General features: G+C 45.5%; 1 gene segment (V, D, J or C); it reads right to left on the reverse strand.

Annotated features, from left to right (window-relative positions):
- Positions 1-298: 298 nt before the first annotated feature.
- On the reverse strand, positions 299-1913 carry LOC131923987 (immunoglobulin heavy variable 2-70-like). The segment is given in 2 exon segments: positions 299-618; positions 1787-1913. Coding segments are annotated over 2 exon segments (447 nt in total).

The following is a 1913-nucleotide window of genomic DNA, read 5'->3' on the forward strand; positions in this document are numbered from 1 at the left end:
AATCAAATGCTGTGGGGATTTGACACCAAAAACTGGGTGGAACCACAGCTCTGAACCACCTGACTTAGGCACCAGACACCCTTCATGTTTATAAAGCCAAACACAGACAGACACTCATTTCTGAACATCTGAATAGGGACCTCGCAGATATGACAGGAAACCAAGACTCTGAAGCTCAAAGTCAAGAGGAAACCCCAGAGGCTAGCAGGAAAAAGTGTGCCCCACTCAGTCCTGTATTAGGAAGAAATGGAGCTGAGAACCATCCTGAACTATTGTACAGCTGACAACCAAGGCTGCGTCAATGTGCTATCCGAGCACAGTAGTATGTGGCAGTATCTGTAGTGTCCACACTGGTGATCTTCAGGAATACCTGGTTGTTGGAGGTGTCCTTGGAGATTGTGAGCTGCTTCTTTAGGGATGAGTTGTAGTACTTATCATCATTCCACCAAATGTTTGCAATCCACTCCAGACCCTTCCCTGTGAGCTGGCGGATCCAGCCCACACCCATACCAGAAGTGCTCAGTGAAAACCCAGAGAAAGAGCAGGTCAGACTGAGAGTCTGGGAGGGCTGCAACAGCCCAGGGCCAGACTCCCTCAGGGTAACCTGGGACAGGACATCTGTGGGGAAAAGAAAGCAGAGGGTAAGGTTGGAACAGGGTGAGCGTATGGAACTTCATCCCTTAAGGAGCCTTGGCACTCACAGGCAGGGACAATCAGCAGCAGGAATGAGGAAGCAAGCCTGGCCATGGCTGCACACCAGTGAGTACCCAGGCCCAGCTTTGGCTTTTCAACCCAGGGTTGGGTGGAGCCAGGAGAGATTTGCATTTCCTCTCCAGGTGCTGACTCTGATGGTGGATTTATGATGGGGCACACAAGAGTCCTCTGGGGAGTTCATGTCTGCACCCCATAGAGAGTAGGTAACACATAAGACCAGGGTCCTCAGTACACAACACTTCCAGTGAGTCAAATGCAATGCAGCAAAGTTGAGAGGAGAGACCCTCACTCTAACATGAAGGGTTCTGACTCTGTCACTCATCCAGGGTTCATTACCCTGCATTTTTGAATGGAAAACACATAAAGAGCTCAAAGTGTTGATGTTTCTACCACGTGCATGATACACTGTGACTGGGGCTAAAGAAGAGTTTCTAAGTGTGCCCTCTTAGTACGTATTTTTTTTCACAAGAAAGGTACAGAGATTCTAGACTTCTTATATAGGGTAAGAGTACATGCCATCTGCAGACTGGCAATTACAAAAGCTAGCTTTGAATGGAAGAGTGAAATTTTATTGACTTTATTAATCTGTCAATTTCCTGCCTCATCTACTTGCGATTTCTGTTTAATTCAGTAGTCAGTGCCTTCATCTTGATCCTGGCCGCTGTTTCTGATGACCTGAAAATAACAGTAGAAAATACAAACTGCAGACAGAGACGTGGTTTGTTTGCTCAGTTCTCTCTGATTCTAAGTAGAGCTGGTCAGAGGATGCTAGAAGTCGCGGCTCACAGAGCCTTTGACTATTCTTCATGGCTTCTGAGACGTTCACCCATGATGTACTCTTCTTTGTTCTTGTCACTATTGATGTTTTAAAACTTAAAAAGAATATGATTTGCCTAATGTTGAGCAACTTGTGCAGTGACTTGGTGTGAGCATGATTGAATATATGGATAGAAGAATTTTGAGTGGTCTATTGATTTCATTCTCATATGGGTGCCAGATATAGTGGCAATTAACAAGAATTCCACATAGTTTACCTGGTAATTAAAAGAGGTTTATTTCAGGGGTAATTTACAACCAATGAGGGGTTGATTGCTGGATCCAGAAGAAATGATGTACAGTCCAGCATAGTTCTCTCGGGAACTCTGACTTAGTCTGCAAATCCAGCCTCCAGGACCATGAGGCGCTAAGAGAGCGAACAT

The sequence above is a fragment of the Peromyscus eremicus genome, chromosome 14 (assembly GCF_949786415.1).
Source record: "Peromyscus eremicus chromosome 14, PerEre_H2_v1, whole genome shotgun sequence".
Lineage (NCBI taxonomy): Eukaryota > Metazoa > Chordata > Mammalia > Rodentia > Cricetidae > Peromyscus > Peromyscus eremicus.